A 22,488-nucleotide genomic window follows, 5' to 3' on the forward strand; every position below is an offset into this window, starting at 1 on the left:
AAATAAAATAACCATCAGATGTTTTCAAAGGAAAGGTAAGACTACCAATGGAAAAATGCAAACTAAATTAATATACACATTAATATACATAATTGAATTATAAAACGATTACATTTTCAGATCTGCAATTCAGTTTTCATAGATTAGTTTTTGTTTAACAAAAGCAAAAAAAAAAGGCAAATTGTGCAAAGGTGCAGCGATTGATTAATGCAAGTTACTTACTTTGTATGACACAGAGAAGGCAATTCAGCCCATGGTTTCAGCTCAGAGCAAATGCATTAGTTCCATTCCCCTTCTCCTGACTTCCCTACAACTCGTTCTTTCTCATGTGTCCTTCAACTCCCTCTTAACCTTTTTTTGCCACTTAACTACACTAAGCCAATTAACATACCGAAACACCGATAAGAGGTTGGAGGATAACAGAGCGCCCATGTGGAAACTCACGTGGCCACTGGGAGAACATGTAAGCTCCACATATGTAGTACCAAAAAGGTCAGGATTGAACCCAGGTCCATTAACTGCTGTACCTTCATGCCACCCACATTTCAATTAGTGCTGGCCAAAAACTAATCAAACTTAATGGTGCAATTTTTGCAATGTCCTTCTCCAAGTAAACTAACTGGTGGCCTGAAGAGAAGTTTTGCAGCACTTGCAAGTGCTTTTGTCAACACAAATATAAGATGCTATTTAATCACCACACTCACCCTCTGCATCAGGTCCTTCCTATTGACTATCTTGGGCACTCAAATTTACACACTTAAACTGAGTTCCCCTTCAGTCTTCCCTATTCCACAGGAAACAATCTCAACTTTTCCAATCTTGTCACATTGCTAACATTTTGCAATTCTGACACCTTTGTAAACCTCCTCTGTATGCACTCCAGTGCAATCACATCTTTCATCAGAATTGTACCCAACATACAAGCCATAGTATAACTAATATTGCACACATTTCTAGCATAAGCTTTTGCTTTTCTACTTCATGTCTTGGCTAACAAAGCATCCAACATGCCTTTTCAACAATCTTACTGATTTTCATCCCTGGCTTCCTGCCAATTTTGGATCCAGTTAGCCACCCTATCTTGGATTCCATGGGCTTTTACTCTTTTGACCATTGTTATGTAGGACGCTGTAAAAAGCCTTGCTTAAATCCAAGTGGGCCATGTCAAATACATAGCCCTCACTGACCTACCTCAAAAATTTCAGTCACGATAGTCATACGTGACCTTCCCCGAATGAATCCATGCTGATTGCCCTCGATTAATCTGTGCCTTTCTAAATGCAGGTTTATATTGTTCCTCAGCATTAATTTGAATAATTTGTGTCCCAGAGAAATTAAACTAGCTTGCATGTAATTACTTGCTTTGTCCTTCCTCCCTTTGTAAACAAAGACACAATGTTAACGGTCCTTCAATGCTTTGGCACCACTCCCGTAGCCAGGGAGGAAAAAGAAATTATCAGAGACTCCACGATTTCTTCCCTTCTTTTTAACAGCTTGAAATATACTTTATCTAGAATTTGCTATTCAGTCATTTTCAATGAAACTGAACCTCTTAATACTTCTGCTCTTATGCTCTCTCTCTCTCTGTTTACTTTATCCAACACTTCAATGCTTCCCACCTAATTACCAGGTCTTTTCACTGTGGGCCATCTTTCTCTGGTTTCATCTCTGATCTGATAAATGTATGCTGGTGTCTCACTCAAAAGGCATTTGCTTACGTGGCATTTTGAGATTTTGGATCCCTTTAGGTTAATCCTTGTCCAGCACTCAATTTGGCCTTTCCCAGCCCTGGAAATAGCAAGGCCAATTGCATAGCTAACTGAGGTTAGCTAACTCGATACAAGTAAAACAAATTAGATGTGCAAACCTGATTTGTATGTCTCAGTTACAAACGTGTTACACTTGAAATGCAAAACAAAACTGCAGAAGGTAGGTTATCAACCTGAAACGTTCACTGTGATTCTCTCTTCACTGATGCTACCTGACCTGCTGAATATTTCCAGCATTTACCACATTTATTCCATGTGATACACATGTTCGATGGCCCACAAGGCAACTGACATGAGTGTCAAATAGTTAATACTTATTTATCTTTTTAATTACACACAATGATGTTTCAACAGAGTTGGCTACCCCCACAGAGAGACTTAAACTATGTTCAGACCTACACTACTTCAAAGAAAAAGAGAGTGCTGTGATTTGTAAAGAATAATGGTTCAAGTTTCATCAAGAAGCTAAAATAAAATCTACAAATTCAAATCAGTAGCTGCCATATTCTGACAAGGAACCAGTAAGAAATAACTGATCTACTTAAGTGAATGAAACTGAAAAGAATCAACCAATACAAAAACAACATTTTTCCCTTTTCTCCTCGGACATGGAAATGTGGGATAAATTTGGAGGAAGGCAGCCATCCGTATTGTTTTGAAAGACCGATGTACTGCAATCCTGTATCCCAGCCTTCTCATAAAATGATTCCAAATTTTTAATCAGCGAGTTATAATTATTTGAGATCAGAGTTGTAAAGACAGCTTAGAAAACTATTAATAAAGAATTATTCCCTAAAAGCATCATATACACACTAGGAAAGCACTCATGAAAAGAATAAATTATAAGCTATATTATGTATATAATGCATTTTGTTAGTCTGTTTCCGTTTATCTCATTCATCTCCAAATTAGATAAGCTTAAAAGCAACTTATTTCTTTAAATGTTTTCTTCCAACCATCAGTGTCTCAACACCACAAACCTAAGGCCAAAGCAGCATAAAAGGACTTGAACTCAAACCCAAGGCAATGCTGCTTTCATTATGACCCAAGATATACAAACAAAATATTTAGTAATACTTTTTTTTTCTCCCCCCACAGATTCTCTCTCCTAACCTGTGGAAAGACTTTCAGCCTCTCATTGATGCCCTCATGCAGCTAAAGTACAGAAATTAGGAATCCAAATGGGGCTTGTCACAAGTCTGTGATGTGAGGCCCAGATGGTGTCCCGGGCCACGTGCTCAGATCTTGTGCTGATCAGCTGACACAAGTATTTGCGGACATATTCAACCTCTCCCTGCTTCAATCTCAGGTTCCCTCCTGTTTTAAGAAGATCACTATCATCCCGGTACCAAAGAAAAGCAAGGTAACATGCCTCAATGACTACCGACCAGTGGCTCTGACATCCACCATCATGAAATGCTTTGAGAGGTTCGTCATGGCACACATCAACTCCAGCCTACCAGACAACCTGGACCCATTGCAATTCGCCTATCGGCGAAACAGGTCTACAGCGGATGCCATCTCCCTGGCCCTACACTCAGCTCCGGAGCATCTGGATAGTAAAGACACTTACGTTAGACTATTGTTTATTGACTACAGCTCTGCCTTCAATACAATAATACCAAGCAAGCTTATCACCAAACTCCGAGACCTAGGACTCAACACCTCCCTCTGTAATTGGATCCTTGACTTTCTAACAAACAGACTACAATCAGTGAGGATAGGCAGCAATTCCTCTGGCACGATTATTCTCAACACTGGTGCACCACAAGGCTGCATCCTCAGCCTTCTACTCTACTCCCCATACACTCATGACTGTGTGGCCAGATTCTGCTCTAACTCCATCTACAAGTTTGCAGATGATACCACCGCTATAGGCTGTATCTCAAACAGCGATGAGTCGGAGTACAGGAAGGAGATAGAGAGCTTAGTGAAATGGTGTCATGACAACAACCTTTCCCCCAATGTCAACAAAACTAAAGAGCTAGTCATTGACTTCAGGAAGGGGGGTGGTGTACATGCACCTGTCTACATCAATGGTGCTGAGGTAGAGAGGGTTGAGAGCTTCAAGTTCCTGGGAGTGAACATCACCAACAACCTGTCCTGAACAAACCACGTGGATACCATGGCCAAGAAAGCTCACCAGCACCTCTACTTCCTCAGGAGGCTAAAGAAATTTGGTTTGTTCCCTTTGACTCTCACCAACTTTTACCGATGCACAATAGAAAGCATCCTATCTGGATGTATCACGGCTTGGTATAGCAACTGCTCTGCCCAAGACCGCAAGAAGCTGCAGAGAGTTGTGGACACAGCCCAGCGCATTACGGACACCAGTCTCCCCTCCTTGGACTCTGTCTTTACCTCTCGTTGTCTTGGCGTAGCAGCCAGCATAATCAAAGACCCCACCCACCCGCAACATTCTCTCTTCTCTCCTCTTCCATCGAGTAGAAGATACAGGAGCCCGAGGGCACATACCACCAGACTTAAGGACAGCTTCTACCCCACAGTGATAAGACTATTGAACAGTTCCCTTATACAATGAGATGGACTATGACCTATGACCTCATAACCTCCCGATCTACCTTGTTGTGACCTTGCATCTTATTGCAATGCACTCTGTAGCTGTGACACTTTACTCTGTACTGTTAGTTTTTTTTTTACCTGTACTACATCAATGCACTCTGTAATAACTGAATGTAACTGCACCGTGTAATGAATTGACCTGTAAGATCTGTTTGCAAGATAAGTTTTTCACTGTACCTCGGTACAAGTGACAATTATAAACCAATACCAATACCATGTTTTAGGATTCCAGTGCTCTGCATCACTTGATCATAAGCTCACCTTTTTACTTGGTTTTTAATATTTCTCATTTCTCTGAGCACAGAAACACCTTTACTACTATGCAGAAGACACCATTAGAAATACAAGTGGGCTCGTCCACTTGCAGCTAGACTCTAGCTCACAGATTCTTCATGGAGTAGATCACACAAACATGAGGTTTAAGAAGGGCATATTCCTCTCAGGGTTTAGCAGTGGATTCCTTTGTCTACCTTACCTTTTTACAAAAATGAAATCTCTCCCTAATGTCAACACATCATCACCACAATTTTTTGGGCACAAGTACACTTATTCTGATGAGGAGCCATTTTACCAGTTTGATTTCCTGTCCTGACTACAAAGGAGTTTAAGTAAAAATGCAGAGTGACGATAACATGAATAGAAAAAGTGTTATAATGAATTCTTAACTAACGCAATTTCAGATGTTGCTCTGTACAAACAGATCTATAAATTGACTGGACATGCTAAAATCAATATTCAGTGAGCTTTTTCAACAAGAAAGAATTTCATTAAGAGACAATTAATGATGTTACAGTTTTTCTTTGCCAGTGCTGGCTTTGCACAACAGGGTAAAAAGTTCAGAAAAGCAATGAAAAGGACCCACTGTGCATACTGTAGTCATTTTTGTGTTAAAATATCTTCATTGCTTCATCTGTTGGAACCCAGCGATAGCCATAATGCTTTTTCTAAACATAATTAATAGACAATGTATTATTAATAACGTGTAATACAAGTATGCACCACTAGTCATATTGTATACAATGAAGCTTTAACGCAAAAATGGCATACCAACCTGAAATGACCCTCAAGCTGCCCTTTTAAAGTTGCTAAAATCAGCTGTTGTGCAAAAATAATGGTCAAGATACTGCAGTTAAATTATAGTTTAAAAAAAAATCACAACTCATGACCACTTTCTTAAATTTTACATTCAAAACCTGAAAGGCTGGAAGCATGGATTTCTTTTTAATACTCCTTCCTATAAAGAATTTCAATTTAAGTGTAAATTGTACTGGTCTTCTAGACCAGTGGCAATGCCACATATTGGCCATAGAGTGATCGGTTAATACAGCACAGAAACAGGCCATTTGGCCCATTGTGTCTATGCTGACCACCAGGTACATAGCCACACTAATCCCATTTACCAACACTAGGTCTGTCGTCGTCTATGCACTGGTGATTCAAGTGCTCATTTAGATACTTTTTAAATGTTGTGAGCAAACTGAAAGGAATTCCAAATGGTCAGTGGTTCAGACACCAAACTGACCTATTTTTGTCTTCACCCACAAAGCCGCTCTTCATACAGGAAGAAAACCCTATGCTTATTTTTCATTCGATGCTTACAATACATCAATAGTACTATCTAGGTACAACTGCAAGTCAGAACATTTTTTGTGACATTCCATAATGGTCAAAATGGAAATTTGGAAGAAAAAGTTATTTTCTGCTTTTCAAAAGATTATAGTAAAATCCAGCGTGAAGACTGTTATCATTCTCATATAATTATACTTTCAAGTAAAAAAAGTCACAACAAATCGTGAATATACAAGAAGTCTTCAATCATCTAAAATGTCAGTCATTTAGGCATAAAAAGATTTATACTAAAGTTTGCTTCTACTGACCCTCATTCTTACTAAAGGCATGAAAATTAGCAAAGATTCCTACGTGCTGGGGCATGATACTGTAATGACGTGCTTTCAGCTGGAGTGCTCCATTAATAGAGTTAGCATCAAAGGAAAGTGCAATTTAGAACATGTTGTTTGCCTATATGCTACTTCAAATACAAGTTATTGTGTATAATTTTCCCTAAATCATGATATAAATCTTTCAAAAATATTATGACCTCTGTGGGAAAAAAAATCCACAAAACAATTACTATGCTTCATACAGGCTCAACAAATGATGTCCTGGACTCTATTTAACAGTCTTTGCAATTGTGTATAAAGAAGTCACTTATGCTATTACTTACCTAATGGAAGTAGTTTCCTTTGGAGCAAGCCCTCTGAGAAGACTGCAACAGTTGATCAAGCTGTATGTAAACTCATTTCATTTCTTCACAAAGGCTAACAAGTTTAGGTGAACTTCCATTAAGATATAATCTTTTTGACAAGTGATTGGGCAAAATTCTAAAATTCTGACCTACACCAGAATCTCAGACCAGGTATATTAAAAGGAAGAAAGAGGTGTAAGATAAAATTCAGGTAAAAATAAGAAATTAGCTGCAGGGAAAGACTAGTAGTGTTGCAAAGTTAAAAGTCTGCAGAAATTAATATTTTCACCAATACTGGTTCAAATTCATATCAATGATCTAGATTATGAAAGTTAAGAAGCTCAACTAAGAGGAGTGATTGCATTGGAGACAACCACATCATGACAAATGAAGTGGAGATTACATTATTGCTGAGATGAATGATGCTTTTAAACTAATGAAGTTTTTTTTTAAAGCATTTTATTTAAGCTTGTTAGATTTACAAAGTTCATTCTACATACAGTGCTTGTTTTACCACTGTTCTGATGAAGTAATTAATAAAACATATACCAATATGGAGATTAATGACTTCTAGCACCACGCTTTTTAACATTCACTTAAAATCCCCTTGTGTGTTATTTTAAATACAATTTTTTGTCTGATCAATAAATGCTTGAAAAATTAAAATTTTACATAAAGTTGCTTAAGCAGTGTACTACCGGTTGAAGTGAAACTCCTAAGACATCATGCTAAATTTAACTATAATTTGAAATAAAATGAATATACATTCAAACATGCACAATTAATCAAGGATAGCTCCTGCATGACCTTCTTAAAGGCAGGTTGTGTGTGATAAATTTTCTGAGGATTTGAAAGTAACCAATAGGACAGTCAATGGAAATAAAGTAGAATAGATTTTCTTAAGGGTTTCAAATAATCTCACAGGTATTATTAGGTAGCTTATTTAAAGTTTAAGGAAAGTAGTAAATGAACAGGGTGGATAGAATGTTGGCTGACAAACAGAAAACAGAGTTAGAATAAAGGGTGTACCAGGCCACATGTTGTGTAGCTCAGACATCAGTCTGATTTTTATCTTTGTCTTGAGCAAAGAGAGAGCAAGGTACTAGAGTCAAGAAGTTGTATGAATCTGTACAAAAGATTGGCTGGAGGACTTTGTGTAGTAGTTTACTAATTATGAAATAGGGTAAAAGTAAAAAAAAATCCCACCATGGCAACTGCAAAAACTTTAATGTATTCATCAGAGGATTAGAACCAGAAAATTGGGGAAAACAAGCTTTTCTGGGGCATTCAAGGTTTTTGGCATGAAAATTAGGGCAAATGAATGGGACAAAAGCCACAAAAGATCATCACTAAAGGCTCAGGAGATAAAATACCTGTAACTTTGCTTTTCCATCATCAACAAAATTCTGTAAGCTTCCAAATTAGGCAAGAATCATCGCCATAGAAACTGTCAAGTTGGTGTCTGTATGATTATTTCCAATTTGCATAACACATGTTTATATACCTGGATCTTTTTAAAATTTGCAGAGGGAGGGATTTTAATTTAGCAGTTTCCAATTGGAAACCACTCCTTTCAACTAGTTTTCTACCTGCCACCAATAGACCACTGGGCTGATAGATTTTGCCCATCATTAACATATTTCTATCTCACTTTCTCTTTTGAAGTTATTGTTAAATAGTCAACCAGAAATTCACCAGGGTAAAATTCTTTTGGATCCATCTAGTAAATTATGATAATCTATAAATGATAAACAAGCATAATCATCACTAGTGATTTTCAGGATAATAAATCTCTCTATTTCCCCTCTTCCCATTTCAATGGTATTATTTCCTCAATGGCCAGAAAAAAAGCCAAAAATTGATTTGCAGTAAACACGGGCTGTGTTATCAGGAGTGGAGAGTCAAGGACAAATTGACTCTCATACCCACTTCACTGAATTTCTCTTCTGCACACTGGGCTAAGATTTCAGTTGCATGGTATATTCACCAATCGGTAAACAGTCAACAATTAAGTTACAAAGAATAGATTTCCCCTATAAATAGTCTGTATATGAACCCAACAGACAAAATGCATTTTCCTTCGAACAAAGAATAGGTGCCTTGAATTTTCAGCTTTACAGTTTCATCTACAAATGTAAAGGCTATCTCACATCACTCATCACAATTATGTCAAAACATACAATCATGTCATTACTTGACAGAATTTCCCTAATGTATGCTTCACCGATGTTCGCATTTGAATGATCAGTCTTGGTTCATTTAAAAAATGCACATGGATCAGCATCATTGAGTGGTTTGAAACCAGTAAAAGGTTTACGAAACATTCATCCATCTTAATAACGTGTTTCAATGCAGTACCGGAAGTGAGAAAAGTACCAAAATAGGGTAAAAATATAATTTCTTCCACAAGACATCAATTTATAAATTGAGATTTATGTACAAAATTACACTACCGAATGCAACTCTCCCACTTGCTATATTCAGATGCAAAGAATTTTTAAGCAAGCTTCATTCTCCTGCCCAGGTTATAAACTGTGGTATAAAGTCACTATATGTATACATTTTACCTTAGTTCTCTGCATTCTCTCTCTTAGCCAGCCTACACATCTATAAACATATCTGCACTAGATTCTTTCACGTATTCAAAATCTTTTCAGCAATGGTGGTTTCTTGGGTTTTTGCAAAATGCTAAAATATTGTTATGGAGACAAATGAAAAAACTTGCAACTCCACTCTCATAGCAGAATTCCTCTCTCGAGCTGAACATAAATTTATTTTAAAATTATTTTAAAACATAAGGAATGAGTTAGGTAACAAGAATATACTTTCCTCTGATATAGTAATGCATACATGAGATAAGTAGTCTTAGAAATGCCATATGTAATTAAATAATAATCTTTATTAATGACAATTATTCACTTGAAAACTGTCAATAATATTCCAAGGCAATCCCAATTAATCATGTTTACAATCAACAGTATTCTGATTTTATTAAACAGGTTATTTAAGGAAGCAATTACACAGTGCAATATTTTCATATTTTACATTATTAATACAATACTTTGTATTTGTCTATTCAGGTAGGAGATTATTGTTTCGTCAAACTTAAAAAAAATACTAGCCTGGCCTCCTGGTCTCTAAAAACAAAAGAAGCAAACCTAAAGGTATTACTACAACGTTTGGTAAGACTCATTTTTCAAAGCAGCACAAAATTACTCGATGATGTTACAAACTGCTCAAAGACAAGATTTTCTAAAGGAGAATTGCTGGGGTTGTCCTTGCTTTCTGAATACAGAAGATTCATTCAACACGTCCACTGCATTGGGAGACGTGGATTTACAGAATCCCACGCATTCAATTTCAGAACTGCTGACCATAGGGAAATATTAATACAAAAAGCTGATTTTCGTTGTCGTAAACACCACCCACCATCCATCCCACCAACCTGGATTTTTTTTGGGGGGAAGTTGCAGATTGGAATACTGAATGCAAAATAATCTCTGTGCAAAAAAAGTTATTTTGCAGTGGCTGTTTGTTCGGTTAATGATATGAAAATGAGTTCCACTCAATTCAACAGCTGAAACGGGGAAAAAAAAGGTACAACTAATTCAGAATTAAACAAGAACAAAAAGTCACTCATATGCCAAAAATAAAAAAATAAACATTTGTAGCAGTGCACAATCGAAACGATTAACGACAAAAAGTGCTACCATTTGTTTTTGAAACAAATAAAGTGATCTACTACTGAGGACGGCGTGTGAGACCATTTGTAAAAGTCCTCCGTGAACAATCTCACTTTCAATATCAGCCTGCAAAATGCAGGCGGCGGGGGTGGGGAAAGGAGTTGGAAAGAGCTAGCTGCATGTACACACTAATAATATTTTAACTCTGCCAGCACACACCTTTATTTAAGCCACTTCCAGTGAACGAAAGCCAAGAATCATTACCTAGATGTAACCCTTTGCTTTGGAGGTGAGAGCTCCCCATCTACACAGCCGTTATTTTCCCATTTTCTGAGAGTACTGCACATGAGATATGAAAATACTGGGCATATGGCGGCCACTTCAATTTTCCCAGAAATAAAGCACAGCCAAGTCCTGCTCTCTATGAGAGTGGGAGAGGCGCAGTGCTGAAGCTTATAGGCTGCCAGGGTCACCTGACACATTCAGTGCTGCACACTCAGCTGAGTTCCGAAGGGACAGATGAACTGTGGTATATAATTTGATCACAATGCCCTGTGCATTTTGCACCTCATCATTTTGCACGATCCAGGACTTAATACTGACAAGAAAATCTGATTTGGAGCCGTTTGAATTTTGAGTAGACGAAAGTAGGTATTTTCAGTCTATTCCAGCAACTGACATTGTCAGCACTAGATTTCTCTTCCTCCCTGTGGTAAAAGGCTGCTGTGTCATTAAGCAAACAATTCAGCCTTGTACAGTCAGCCCGTTTAACTTAAAAGCAGCAGTGACACATCAAGGAACGATGACAATTAATTCTCTGCGGTCTATCTGCGGCAGTTTCTTTAAAAAATCTGTATATAGCAAGGTTAACACTTCTCAGTTGATTTCAAAGGCTAATAAAACTGGACTGTCTGCAGTTCAGGAGTTCAAGAACTGCAGGAATAGGGGTCAAAGCAAAGATCAACCATTCACATCAGAATGTTTTCTCTTATCCAACGCTGACATGCGTATGTGCATACGCGAGTCGGAAATAGTCCAGACAAAACTAAAATAAAGAAAACCAAATTAATAGTTTATGCTTCGTGTGTAGCTCCGTGTTAGAATGAAGACAATTCTGATTTTTCTGACGCGACTGCAGTAAACAAAAACTGAAAGTGTCATTTGAAATCCTGCTGTCCAGGTATCTGCGCAGCCGAGTGTTTGAAGACGTTGTTTAAAAACCGATTAGAGTAACGGTAAAAATTCCTGAATAAAACATTGTTCTACGCGACCACCCACATGTTTTTAGATTTGCAGTGATCTGATAAAGGAGTTAGGTAAGTCATTAGATACTCATGATCTATTTTTGTAATGAATGATAAAATGATCTGGCATTCAAATAGCAAAATAACACCAATGAGCCATTAATTTTACAAATGACCAAAGATCTTTTGTTTAAAAGTACTGCATCATTAAACTTATATACTTACACATATAGTTGCTGACAAATTGACCTATGTTGTACTTACTAGCACTTGCTTCGAACTGAAGCATTATTCACATCAGATAATTCTTTTCACTGGTGATGTGGTGATGGTAAAAAATACAGTGGGAAGACAAAATTAATGTTTATAACTCATAAAGTATCATTCCATTTTATTATGATATCACTTATTGCAGTCTGCAATGGACAATTTATCAAATTGTTAATGTAGAACTGAAGTTCTGCACAGGAAATGTTGCCAATCCTGCATCCGGTTTAAATGAGAGGTTTCTATTTTTACATCAAAACTTTATGCAATTGCATTTCATTCCTTCAGTCAAACTTCAGCTATGAGAATGTTACAGTTTACTGACATGCCACAATTTGGTTAACAATTCAGTAGAGAAAAATTTATGATAACTTTTTTTTAAAAAAAGGACACGTGGAGACTTGGGTAAGTAAGTAAGAAAAAGATCATTCCACCTCTCCCCTCCCCCCAAGAATCACTTTGCAGAATCAGAAAGTTGAAAATTATCTTAAAACTGTGAACTTTCCATTATTTCCTTTCTTCCAACAGAGCAAGTCATTGCTAGCAGCGAAACAGCAAAATTGGCATTGCATAAATTAGCAAAGAATTGAATGCCATAGCCAAGAATCCAAAACATTTAAATGTTTTACATAGCTTATAACCTCTTCACATTTGAGCATGATGGGACACATCTTGAATTTTTGTGATAGCATAAAAAAAATGACAAACAGGCAGACAATTTCTAATTCTTTCCTATTTCTGATGACGATGAAAGTTGGGAGAGATACAAAATGGGCTAACAGCCTAGGAACACCTGTTTCCACTGCTTGACGAAGTTGAGATCTAAAACAGTCTCTTAGTCACACACATACTATATGATAAGATATTGTGGTTCTAAGCAATATTATTTAAGTATACTTACAATTTGATTTCCATTTCCAAAAAGTTACTCTAAAACCCCTTCTACTGATGCAGTAATCCTGTTTCTTCCAATGGAACGTTCACACTCCTTTTGCAGATTCAGTGCCTCCTTCCAGCTGGTCAGAATCCAGGACCAACATGTTCCCATGAGGAAGACAAGGATGGCAAGGGTCGGGAATTTTGGATGACGAGCAATGTTGCAAATTTAGTCAGAAAAGGAGAGGAAGCCCATGTAAGGATTAGGAAGCTGAAATCTATCAGGGCCCTCGAGGAGTATAAAGGAAGCAGGAAAGAACTTAAACAGGGAATCAGGAAGGCTAAAAAGGGGCCATGAAATATCTTTGAGTAGGATTAAGGAGAATACCAGGGCATTTCATATCTACATTAAAAACAAGAGGGTCAATAGGGACAGGGTAGGACCACTCAAGAACAAGGGAATTTTTGCCTGGAACCAGAGGATGTAAGCAAGGTACTAAATGAGTACTTCACTTCAGTATTCACCAATGAAAAGGACATGAGAGCAGTGAGATCAGGAAGGGGTATAGTGATATTCTAGGACATATTGATTTCAAGGAGGAGGAGGTGTTGTGTCTCTTGAACATTAAGGTTCCTGAAGAGCATTAAGAAAATTAACACTCATCAATTTTTGTAGATGCAGCATAGAGAGCATTCTATCTGGATGCATCACAGCTTGTGTATGGCAACTGCTCTGCCCAACACAGCATGAAATTTCAGAGAGCTGTGAACACAGCCTAGTCTATCATGAAAACCAGCCTCCCCTCCAATGATTCTGGCTCTGGGAAAGCAGCCAACATAGTCAAAGACCCCTCCCACCCCAGTCATTCTCCCTTCTCCCCCCCCCCTCTATCGGGGAGAAGTTACAAAAGCTTGAAAACATGCACCACCAGGCTCAAGGATAGCTTCTATCTTGCTTTTTTAGGGCGAAAAGAGGGTATGAAATGGATCTGGCAGGTAAGGCTAAGGAAAATCCCAAGGTGTTCTACAGCAATATTAAGAGGGTGGACAGGAAGAGAGTAGGTCCCCTTAGAGATCAGCAGGGCTGCCTATGTCTTGAGCCACAGGAGATGGTTGGGATTTTTAATGAATATTTCTCCTCAGTGTTTACTGAGGAGAAACATTCATATTACCAGGGAGGAGATATTTACAGCCTTACAGTGCATTGTGGTGGATAAAGCCCCAAGACCTGACTGAGTGCATCCTAGGACTTCATGGGAGGCTAGAGAGGAAATTGCAGAGGCCCTTGCAGAGATCTTTGCTTCACCATGAGTCATTAGTAAAGTTCCCAAAGACTGGAAGGTGGCTAATGTTGTTCCGTTGTTTAAGAAAGGTAGCAAAGACAAGCCAGGGAACTGCAGGCCGGTCAGCCTGATGTCAGTAGTGGGGAAGTTACTGGAGGAAATTCTGAGGGACAGGATCTACCAGCATTTGGATAGACAGAGTCTGATTAGGAGGAATCAGCATGGTTTTGTGCTTGGAAAATCGTGCTTGATGAACCTTTTAGAGTTTTTTTTTTGAAGAGGTAACCAAAAAGGTAGATGAGGGTAGGCCAGTGGACCTTGTCTATTTGGACTTCAGCAAAGCCTTTGACAAGGTCCCACATGGTAGGCTGGTCTGGAAGATTAGGTTCCATGGAATCCAGGGAGAGCTAATTAGGTGGATTCAAAATTGGCTTGAAGGTAGGAAGCAGAGGGTGGTGGTTGAAGGTTGTTTCTCGAAATGCAGGCTGGTGACTAGTGGTGTGCCGCAGGGGTCGGCGTTGGGACCCTTGTTATTCATTATTTATATAAGTGATTTGGATGTGAATGCACAAGACTTGATCAGTAAGTTTGCAAATGACGTGAAAGTCAGGAGGTGTTGTTGATAGTGAAGAAAGTTATCATAGAGTGAAGGGGGATCTTGATCAGTTAGGGAAGTGCGCCGAGGAGTGGCAAATGGATTTCAATACAGATAATTGTGAAGTGATGTATTTTAGAAAGTCAAACCAGTGTAGGCACTAGGGAGTGTAATGGAACAGAAGGACCTAGGAGTACAAGTGCATAGTTCGTTGAAAGTGGCGTCACAGGGTGTTGAAAAAGGTGTTTAGCATGCTGACCTTCATCAGTCAGGGCATTGAGTATAGGAGTCGGGACATTATGTTGCAGTTGTGTAAGTCGTTGGTAAAGCTGCACTTGGAGTACTGTATACAGTTTTTGTCACCCCGTTATAGGAAAGATGTGGTTAAACTGGAAAGAGTGCAGAAAAGATTTATGAGGATATTGCCAGGACTAGAGGGCCTGAGTTATAGGGAGAGGTTGGTCAGGCTAGAGCTTTATTCCTTGGAGCATTGGAGAATGAGAAGTGATCTACAAAGGTTTATAAAATCATGAGGGGCATGGATAAGGTGGGTGGTAGTAGTCTCTTCCCCAGGGTTAAGGGAGTACAAAACTAGGGAGCATAGATTTAAATCTTCCCCCTCTCACCCTAAAAGGGACCTGAGGGGCAACTTTTTCACGCAGAGAGTGGTGAGTATAATGGAATGAGCTGCCAGAGGAAGTGGTTGAGGCAGGTGCGATAGTATCATTTAAGAGGCATTTGGACAGGTACATGCAGGGGTGAGGCTTAGAGGGATATGGGCTGAATGCAGGAAATTGGGACTCAATGGATGGGCACCATGGTCAGCATGGATTTGTTGGGCCGGAAGACTTGCATCTATGACTATGAGTCTTGAATAGATCTGTTGTACAATAAAGATGCACTCTGTAATTATAATACTATACTTTGTATTCTGTTATTGCTTTACCCCTTTGTACTACCTCAACGTACATACGTTTGGAATGATCTGTCTGGATGGCATGCAAAACAAAATTTTTCACTGTATTTTGGTACATGTGGCAATAATAAACCAATTACCAATTAGGTGGATAAGTCCCCAGGGCCTGATAAGATCTATCCCAGATTATTGAGAGAGGCATTGCTGGGGCCTTGACAGAGAGCTTTGTATGCTCTTTGACCACCTGTGAGGTTCCAGAGGATGGAGGATAGCCAGTGTTTTTCCTCTGTTTAAGAAGGGCAAACCAGGAAATTATAGGCCAGTGAGCCTTGCATCACTGATAGGGAAATTGCTGGTGAAGATTCTTAAAGACAGGATCTACTTGTATCTGGAAAAGCAAAGACTTATTTGGGATAGTCAGGATGGCTCTGTGTGGGGCGAGGTCATACATTGCTTGATTTGAGTTTTTTGAGGAGATACGAAGATGATTGGTGAGGGTAGGGCAGTGGATGTCATATACATGGACTTCAGAAAAGCTTTCGACCAGGTCCTTCACGATGGCTGAACCAAAAGATTAAGGCACATGAGATCCATGAAGAATTAGTAACTAGATTCAAAATTGGTTTGGCCATTGGAGACAGAGGGTATTGGTGGAGGGGTGTTATTCTGACTGGAGGTCTGTGGCCAGTGGTGTTCAGCGAGGATCAGTGATGGGACCTCTGTTGTTTGTGATACACATAAATGATTTGTATGAAAATGTAGGTCAGCTGATTGGAGTTGTGGATAGTGAGGAAGGTTGTCAAAAGATTCAGCATGATATAGACCAATTGGAAATATGGGCAGAGAAATGGCAGATGAAGTTTAATCTGGATAAGTGTGATGTGTAACACTTTGGGAGGTCAAAAGTAAGAGGAAAATATGCAGTAGATGGCAGGACTCTTAAGAGCATTGATATACAGAGGGATCTTGGGTTGCAAGTTCATAGCTCCCTAAAAGTGGCAGCACAAGTAGATAGGGTGATACTCGCCTTCATCGGTCAGGCTGTCGAGTATAAAACTTGGGAAGTCATGTTGCAGCTGTATGAAACTTTGGTTAGGCCACATTTGGAGTACTGTGTGCAGTTCTAGCCACTGCATTACAGGACAGATGGGGAAGCTTTGAAGAGGGTGCAGAAGAGGTTCATCAGGATTTTGCCTGAATTAGAGAGTTTTAGCTACAAGGAGAGGGAGGATAAACTCAAGATTGTTTTGTCTGGAGGACTGGAGACTGAGGGGCAACCTGATAGACATATATAAAATTAGGTGAGGCATAGAGGGGTGGATAATCAGAGTCTTAGCCCAGGGTGGAAATATCAAATACTAGAGGCCATCGGTTTAAGGCGAGACGGGGAAAGTTTAAAGGAGATTTGCAAGGCAAGTCTTTACACAGAGTTTGGTAGATGCTTGGAACGTGTTGCCAGGGGAAGTGTTGGAAGCAGATACAATACCAATGTTTAAGAGGCATTTAGATAGACACACACAAACATGCAGGGGATGGAGGGATATGGACCACATCCAGGCAGATGTGCAGTTTAAATTGGCATCATGGTCAGCACAGACATCATGGGCTGAGGGGCCTGTTCCTGAGCTGCACTGTTCTATGTTCTTGATAGGATCAATTTCCATGTGGCTTTGTTAAGGGGAGGTCCTATCTGACTGATTTGATGGAATTTTGAGATGACAACCAAGTGGGTCAGTGTCATACAGCTGGAGAGATAGAGAGACATAGCATGGAAACAGGTCCTTGGCCCACTGAGTCCACACCAACCATCAACTACTTATTTACACTAATCCTATATTAATCCTGTTATTTTTTCATACTCCCCTCATTCTCATCAACTCCCCTCAATTCAAGCATTCACTTACACACTAGGGCAAATTGCAGCAGCAAATTAACCCACCAACCCACACACCTTTAGGATATGGGAGACCATGGCACCTGGAGAAAACCCACATGGCTACAAGGAGAATGTGCAACCTCCACGCCAACAGCATATGAGGTGAGGTTGAACCCAGGTCTCTGGCACAGTAAGACAATGGCTCTGCAGGCTTTTTTTTAAATGGTAAGTGAGTAAAACATACTGGTATTCAGAAAGATCTGAGTGTCCTTGTACACAAATCATAAAATCAACATGCAGGTACAGAACACAATTACAAAGGCAAACAAAAAGTTGGTCCTTTTGGCAAAAGGGTTTAAGAGAAGAGCCACGTTACTCCAACTATGCAAGACAGCTCTTTGTGTATAGGTCAGTATACTTGTGATAGGGGGAACGCAGCAAATTCTCAGCAAATTTATTACTGGTTGGTTTGTCATACAAGGGGAGGTTAAGCAGAATGGGTCAACAGTCTGAGTTTGGAAGAATAAAAGGAAAGTTCATTGAAATGGACAAAGTCCCTTCAGGGTCTGATGGGATGCAGGGATGATATTTTCCCTGTTTAGAAGCAGCAGGTTCAAGTCTCACAATAAGGTTTGGAGAGGAAATTTCTTCACTACTCAAGGGCTGTGAAGGCTTAGTCATTAATATATTCAAGAGAGAGCTACATAGTTATTTAGACACCAAAGGAATCCATGGATATAGAATTACTGGAAGAAAGTGATGATGGGGTAAAAGATCAGTCATGTCCTTATAGAATTACAGAGCATGTGCGAGGGGCTAAATGGTCTATTCCTGCCTCTATTTCTTACGTTCCAAAAGAGTGAGATCATCATAAAGGACAAGGGCAAAATCAGTCAAGAATGATTCGGGTAACGTGAAAGACAATATCAAGGAATACAAGGAACAACACAAAAAAAAAAGTCAGACAAATCACAAGAAATGGAATTCCAATTATTTCAAACATTGGAAAATTCCAGAAATATAAAGATAAGTGTCTTTTCACAGACAATGGTTTCAATGTGCTACTGATTACCACTGGTGTGTCTGAGGTTAATTGTACAGATGCACTTAAGAGGAAGCTAGATAAAGACATGAGGGGAAAATGATGAAGTAAGGTATTAGAAGGATCTTGTGGAGCAACAGTCTGGACTGCATTATAAATATTTGGCAATACTTCAGAACTTGTGGAAACAGCTCACACACACTTAAGAATCAAAAAAAAACTTCCAATCATGAGAATCCAAAATCATGAGAACTAATATGCAGTTTTAAGGTGGCAATAGCAACAAGAAATTCTGTTCCAGGAAAAGGAACAGAAAATACAAATTAGTGATGCAACAATTGGCAAGAGAGCAACTAAAGAGATAAAGCTGATGCCCTGCCCTTGCTCTCCCACTATTAGAAGAATTCTGATGAATTCATTGTTTACATGTAGATTCACTGAAAAATAAGTTCTTAAAAATTCTCAGTGTGCTATTGTTAAGTTCAAAATTAAAACATAGTGGAAAAGTGTGTGAGTGAGTGAGTGAGAGAGAGAAAATAGACATCAAACAGCTGAATCTTTAATCCACTGTTATACTTAACCATTTTTGGTAATTCTATTCTCAGGATAGAAAGCCATCTGTGTACATTTCCACATTGATATAAAAGATTATACAAGAATTGGATCCAAATTTCATTTCCGTATTACATCTATTACCAAGAAAAAATTAAAACCTTCTTTTATGCTGTGCAATTTGTGCCCACATCACCAACAAGGCAGTCTTTGAACTATCTGGTACTGTCGGTGACCAGGAAAGATTAAAGTTCAAGACTTTTCCATACACAGAGGTACCCAATTAACACTTAGAAATTATTCTCTTACTTCCATCAAAACAGACCTTAGCAACTATTCATAAGGAAGATCATTATGGTTTATAAAGATCAAGAGGACTGGCAAAAAAGCTTTTGTTTGATCTTCTTCAAATGGAAAGGTCTCCTGTAATTTTATGTTTCTCTCAGTGAGAGATTTGTTTCCAAGTAAAAGCTTTGCAATATCCTGTCAAAATGTGCAATGGCACCAGTACACAATATAGCTATTTTTTGGAAAGTCAAAAAATCTGATAGCTCGAGATTTTTAAATCTGTAAGACACAACAATATCAGATTGACATGCACAAAATGATGGGCTGCTTTTTAAAAATATGCTTATCGACAGCATCTTAAGACTTCATATACGTAAATCATGACCAAATTGTAGCACACAGTAAGATATGCATGTCAAAAAACAAAATGTTCTTGGGGAGTACTCCTAACTCGTGCTTATGTGATTCTCTTTACTTTATTCTGCTACCCGCAAGAACATGAGCTTTGGGCTAGATTTTAAGTCATGAATGTCTAACACTCTATACTGCTGCAATGAAGGGCTATACTGCTGCAATGAAGTCATTGGTGAATTTCATCATGTAATATCTACCTTTGTTTAGAGGTTGCTCCTGAGAAATGGGAAGTGGTCCATGTTTTTCCAGGGTCCTGTTGTTAGTGCACAGTGCTGTGCTGTGAAGGCAGGCTGGTATAGAACATTTTTAGCTTGCTAAGAGTGAATCCCATTCTTTTGTATGCTTCACTGAACGAGTCAACGATGACATAAGAGTTTGGCCTCTACTTGTGCATACACAAGCATCATCTGATTACTGCAGCTCAGTGATGGAGGCGGGAGAGATTTTAGTCTTGAGGGACTATCCACAGCAGAACCCTCAAAAGCACTGGCGAGGAATCATCAATACTGCCTTTGCAAAATCCTCCAAGCCACTGGCAAGATTAGCAAACCAATGGCCTCTCACAGGTCAACATCCCCAGCTTTAAGGCCCTAATTACATGCAGTCATGTCTGAAGGACAGGTCACATTGTTGTTGCCATGCACAACACCAGACTTGCAGCACAGACACTATTTGGAGCTCGGTCATAGCAAGAGATTACTAGATAGACAGAGGAAAAAATTCAAGGACATTCTCAAAGCATCCTTGAAACACTAACATCCCCACCAACTGATAGGGATACCTGGACCATGATTGCTCAAAATGGAGGAGAATGTGGGATGGCATAGTGAGCTACAAAGTCCACCGTACGGATCACACGGAAGCCCAGCATTAACATTGAAAGCAGCACATCATTTTCCAAACTGCCCAAACCACCAAGCAGCCTCTGTCTAATCTACACATCCTATCTCAGAACCCACTGAACTGGAATGGAAGTCTTCCTCAACCCCTTGCAGCTGCCTGACAAAGAGAATGTATTTAAATTAATATAACATGGCAACACATATGGAGAATCAAGACCAAGGGCAGGTTTCCGATCAAACAAGGCCAAATAATGGGAGGGATAATTGGTCTGAAGCATCCAAGAGACAAAGTGGAAAAAAGGTGAATGGACAATAGGATAAGTAAAGATGAGGAGGAAGTGGTGAACGAGGCATATAGGAAACAGCAGGGATAGGAAAAATTGAGGATTGTGGGAATTGGAAGAAATCAGATGCAAGAGGAATTGTTGCAAGTACTGAGAGAGCTGAGAAGAAGTAAGGTACAGTAGGGAGAGAAAGAGACAAAATGATGAAAAAAATAGGAGAGCATTTGTATCATCAATTTGGTATTGGGAGCAAGGGAAAGCTTTTAATTTTCACTCTGGAGACAGAAGTGGGGAAGGTTGAGAAAAAATACTTCTGCTTGGGTTTTGAAGTTGCAGAAGAGTTGAACAAATGGCCTTGTGAATGTAATAACTCTGCTAGGGTAAGGGAAAGAAGGTTAAACTTCTCCAGAGTAGGACTGAATTGGTGTCCCATTTGCAGCCAGAGACTGGACATAGCCCAGATTCCAGGTCCATGGAAGAGGATGGGCATGTGTTGTTGTGCTCAATATGAAGGAAGTAAAGGAAAATACTAGTAAATATTAGGAAGGGGGGATTCATTATTGGCCAATCAAAACCCACTCAAAGAAAGAGAGTATGTGACTGGGTCAATTTCCCTCTAAAGCCAGGATGAGCTTGCGAAAAAAAAGTGGCTGATTATGTGCTTATGGGGAAGTAGACTGTAATATTGCTTGTGGGCTCAGGGAGAAGTCAGATATCAAAATGCGATATGATGATGGTGGAGGAATGTGTACCAAGAACAGACTCTCAGGAAGAAGGGAATTGATGTGATATTTAATGGGGAATGAGGAAGACCCAAAAGAGGTGATGAGGAGATGCTGAACTTCAGGGAAAATGGAAGGATATGTACATCAAACTTTTGCTCATTATTATATTCATGGAGCAGACATGGACTGAAGCCGTCATTGAAGTCAGTGTGGTCGTTTTGGGGAAATGGTAGCATCTGAATCTGAAGACCAAATTTTGCTGTGATGGCAGCAGATACGGAATGTCTAAAATAATGTTCATTAACAAGATGAAGAGAGGCTATTATAAAAATGGTATTTAGCGAGAGCGGAAGCAGGGAAGGGGTCAGGATGTTGCCCAGCAGTGGAGAGATGAGGAATGATAAAGTCTGCTGCCAAATCCTGCAATGCAGCTCTCTAAACATACAAAGGCATGGGAGGGATCGTCACGAAGATGACTGATACAGCCAGGAGCATCAAGGCAGGAGGAATACATGTGCAGTGCATTAACAGATGACCAAGTGTACCAGAAAATACCTAGGACATGAGGTTACTGAAAAATGTTTCAATCTCCTAACAAAAGACAGTTTGTTATAGGTTTGTAATGATCTTTAGTTTTTTTTTATGCAGCTCCATATTACATCAGTAGACCCTTCAGAAAGAATTGCTCCATGATTACTTATCAACAGAGTAGACTTACATCATCACTGGTACGTAAACCTAGCGTCCAACTTTAAACAAACCACACCTCACCAATTTTATGCATAAGAAACAAATTTAACTCTATCCCTAGAAAACTCAGGAGACTGCAGATGCTGGAATCTGGAGCAAAAAGCAAACTGCTGGAGAAACTCAGCAGGTCAAGCAGCATTTGTGAAGGCAAAGGGATGGTCAACACTTCAGGTCGGGATCCTGCATCAGGACTCTATCCCCACATTTTCAGGAATACATCAAAAAGAACAAGGACTTTCAGGCAATCTTTTCTT

The 22,488-nt window shown here is 39.2% G+C and overlaps 1 protein-coding gene across 16 annotated transcripts in view; it reads right to left on the bottom strand.

The window, feature by feature from the left end:
* Positions 1-22,488, bottom strand: part of ctbp1 (C-terminal binding protein 1) — a 266,572-nt gene that overhangs the window by 45,429 nt on the left and 198,655 nt on the right. For 2 of the 16 annotated variants that reach the window (XM_052035650.1, XM_052035632.1), the window contains exon 2: positions 5,215-5,296. The exons of 10 other annotated variants lie outside the window; for them this stretch is intronic. In XM_052035650.1, the coding sequence (XP_051891610.1) occupies positions 5,215-5,221 (7 nt within the window). In that variant the 5' untranslated portion in view covers positions 5,222-5,296. Of the gene's footprint in view, positions 1-5,214; positions 5,297-10,499; positions 10,706-22,488 lie in introns of those variants that run through there. 4 more of the 16 variants (XM_052035641.1, XM_052035656.1, XM_052035624.1 and 1 more) reach the window with 4 other exon arrangements.

Source organism: Pristis pectinata, chromosome 2 (assembly GCF_009764475.1).
Source record: "Pristis pectinata isolate sPriPec2 chromosome 2, sPriPec2.1.pri, whole genome shotgun sequence".
Classification (NCBI taxonomy): Eukaryota; Metazoa; Chordata; class Chondrichthyes; order Rhinopristiformes; family Pristidae; genus Pristis; species Pristis pectinata.